The sequence below is a fragment of the Lipotes vexillifer genome, unplaced genomic scaffold, assembly GCF_000442215.2.
Source record: "Lipotes vexillifer unplaced genomic scaffold, Lipotes_vexillifer_v1.1 scaffold214, whole genome shotgun sequence".
In the NCBI taxonomy this organism is placed as follows: Eukaryota; Metazoa; Chordata; class Mammalia; order Artiodactyla; family Lipotidae; genus Lipotes; species Lipotes vexillifer.
Window position 1 is genome coordinate 517,004 of NW_006788863.1, and position 3,324 is coordinate 520,327.

General features: G+C 42.9%; 1 protein-coding gene across 1 annotated transcript in view; it reads right to left on the reverse strand.

The window, feature by feature from the left end:
• Positions 1-2,169: 2,169 nt before the first annotated feature.
• The window catches only part of CTSO (cathepsin O), a 12,740-nt gene continuing 11,585 nt past the window's right edge, over positions 2,170-3,324 (reverse strand). The window contains exon 8 of the mRNA XM_007461872.1: positions 2,170-2,204. Within this exon, the coding sequence (XP_007461934.1) occupies positions 2,170-2,204 (35 nt within the window). The remainder of the gene's footprint in view (positions 2,205-3,324) is intronic.

Here is a 3,324-nt window from a genome sequence, read left to right on the forward strand (position 1 = left end):
GGTCGACTCCTGAGCAGTGGGGGTCAGAGATGCTAAAGAACATGCATCGAGTGAAGGATGGAGAAAGGAAATGGAGAGCAGTTGGGTGATCAGGTGATGGGTCCTCAGGTTTGGCTGACCTGATGGAGCATCTAAGATTTCCCTCAATTTTATTGATTGGGTTATTACATGATGCTAATGCTATTACCCAAAATAGAGACTCTAGGAGGTGTGGGAGTTTGCTGTTGTTTTTTAGGTTTTTCGTTGCTGTTGTTTTGTTTTGTTTTGAGGAGGGGAAGGGGATAGTTTGCAGACATGGAAGTTAAGATGTCTATGGAGAAAACCAAAAATTGAATACATGGGTTTGGAGCTGAGAAAACTCTTGTGTGAATGTAAACCACAGTAACACTGTGTTCACAAAATGTAAGCCATACACATGCACAGAGTCTCCTTAACCCAAAGTCAGACACAGGTTGTTTTATTACAAATGTTATCAAAATCCAGAAGAGCCGAGAGGTGTTCATCACTTTGTAATTCAAAAGGATATTTATCTTTGTAAAAGAGTACCGGAAAAGCATTCATATTTTACAGGAATTAGTACATTAACACAGACTAGAACAATCAAGACACAATTCCTTTTTGGCATAGTTGGATATTTAGAATATTAGTCAAATAGAATATCAATTTGTCATTTCTAAACCTGAGTCAACACATACTCTTTTGAAATTGCTTCTTGTTGGTGTAAGGAAAAGAAATAGTGTCTTGTTTTTGATTTTCTTCTAATAAGGAGAGTGATAAATAAAGGCCAACCGTGAGAGGAAAAATGGGATGTCTCAATTTTTTTCAGTGGTTATTGCCACCTCTACAATTCTGCTTTTAAGATAGTCTACGCTGGACCGCGACCGTGAATTTGAGAGAGGAGATACTTACTTGCGTAGTACTTGATACAACTTTGTCATTTAACTCACACAATAAGATTGTACTTATATTCAATCAAAGAGCAGCTTTCATGCTCTGAGGTTCTTACACGGCCAAGCATAATGACCCTGCGAAAGAGGAGATGGACCTCGAGGACCAGGGACCATGTGGAAAGCCAAAGGGATGCACAAAAAAGTAGTTAGGATGGAGTCTGGGAAAAATAAGCTGAAAACTGGGACAACAGAGGCTGGGAAACACATTTTGGCTGACACCCCAGATTAATGAGGTTGAACTTTGAAAGAGGTGGTGCGTCCAAATGATGGGCGGACAGACAGGTGAGGTCCTGATGCTGATAAAAGCTTAGAGACAACTGGAGCCAAATAAATGGCCCTAAATTGAAATGGAAAGTAAACAATGAGACTTCTTTCGCCAGGGAAGCCGCACCACCAGGAGGATTTAGAAGTTTCACGGCCAAGAGTAAGAGAAAGAGTGAGAAAATGTGGGAAGATGCACCGCTCCTCAATCCGCAAGAACAGAGGAGATAAAACGTCCTGGAACCCTCCGGACCGTGAAACCCCCAAGTAACTTGTCTCCCAGGCAAGGCTACTTGAGATTTTCCTATCACTTGGTTGCCATATTGGTCACTTAGTTTCAATCAGGCTAACCATCTGCCTTAAAAAGTAACTTTGTCTTTTTGCTTCTTTGTACACGATCTGTGCAGGTCACGGGTCAGCACCATGTGCTGGGGAAGACCAATTGGCCTTTCAAAATTCTTATGAAATTCCATCCTGGAGGGCTGGGAACGCAACTGGGAGGGGCACACCTAGTTCTCGGCTGGCTATTCTTGTATGCAGGGCAGCTTGGGCTGGTGATTTTATCCCATAAAGGAAAAGGGATTCTTATCACCTCTTTAATCCTACTGGAAATACGTCATCAAAAATAAAGAAACGGCAAACAGAAACAATAATCAAACCAACCAGATAATAGCCTTTTCAGAGTGAAGAGACCGAAAATACCTCCTAATCTGACCGTCCTCCCAGTAGGAAACTGTCCCACAGACCATGGTGCTGGTTTTCTTCCTTCTGACCTTGTGCATCTGTCTCTAGGAAGAGAACATTCTACAACTTATCAATAGTTTCAGCAGGGCCAGGCCCTAGAGCCTGTCTTTTGTGGGTAGTTGCAAAAGCCTAAAGGTGAAAATGCCAAGAATGAAGTTTCACATCTCATCATGAGCCTTCGGTTTTGTATCTGTCTCTTGATCTGGCGAACATATCACACGAATACAGCAGAAACAGATTCTGCAATACCTGAGAAAAAGGAAACAATCAGTACTACTCTATTTCCTCCTTATATGCCTTCTAAATAGCAAATTAAAACAATTTTCATTTGGGTTCGGAAAGAGTTAATATCTACTAAGAAAATCACTCACTGGTGATAGCTACTTGTCCATAGCAACACGGCAACCTCAAACGCAGATATTAGAAGAGATAGCTAATATTTTTATTTCAAGAAACTATCAAAAATCCCCAAACGACTTAGGAACTGAACAGGTGAATGTATCTGAAATCTGTATCGCACTCATACATATTGCTTAGAGGCAATACGATAATTTATGGGATTATTTTAAACACAATTTGAAAATTTTAATTCTAAGATTTGAACTTCAGCAACATTTCAATAAATCACCAGCGTGCTCTGCGGACGCAGATCAGAATGTCACGGCGGAAGTGATCAAACATCCTATTTGAAGACTGGATTCCTCTGTGATTAGCTGCGTCTTTGAAATCTCTTGGGTCCACGGAATGCTACCCGCCTTCCGCAGCTGGTCGTGAGAGTAATGTGACCGTCTCAGGGATGTAACTTTCAGGAAATACTCCCTTTCAGAAAGGATCTGGATTCCTGTATAATGACGAACCAGGCAGGCCTTGGAGACTTAAACTGGGAAACGGGTACAGGGGAAAGATGATCTCGACTCACCCTTTGTAGCTGGGGGCTGGGAAGAGGTGAGGGTGCAGGGTCCTAATCAAGGTGATGCTGAACCAGCATCCGGATCACGTCCTTGCAGCAACCCTGCCAGGGCTGTGAAAGCAGCCGCCCCTCAGCCCAGATGCAGGCCCCTCACTCCGCAGCTGGGGATAAACTGTGGGGGCAGCAGGGCTTCCAGGAGTGGCAGTGGCCCTTTATCTGCAGAGCCCCAGTGAAGCTGAAAGCAGAGGCCTGGCAGGGGTGCTCGCGCTCTGGCTGAAAAGCTTCTGTGAGGCTGACTCTTGTTAATAAATAATTTATGAAAAGTTGTTTACTGGGGTGAATGAACAGGCCATTTATTAAACTACACGGATGCTGCTCTGTGGAACGACTGAGCTGTCGTCGCTAGACTGAATCAAAATGTAAGCTCTCAAATTTTTCCATAACTCTTTTTTTTTTTTT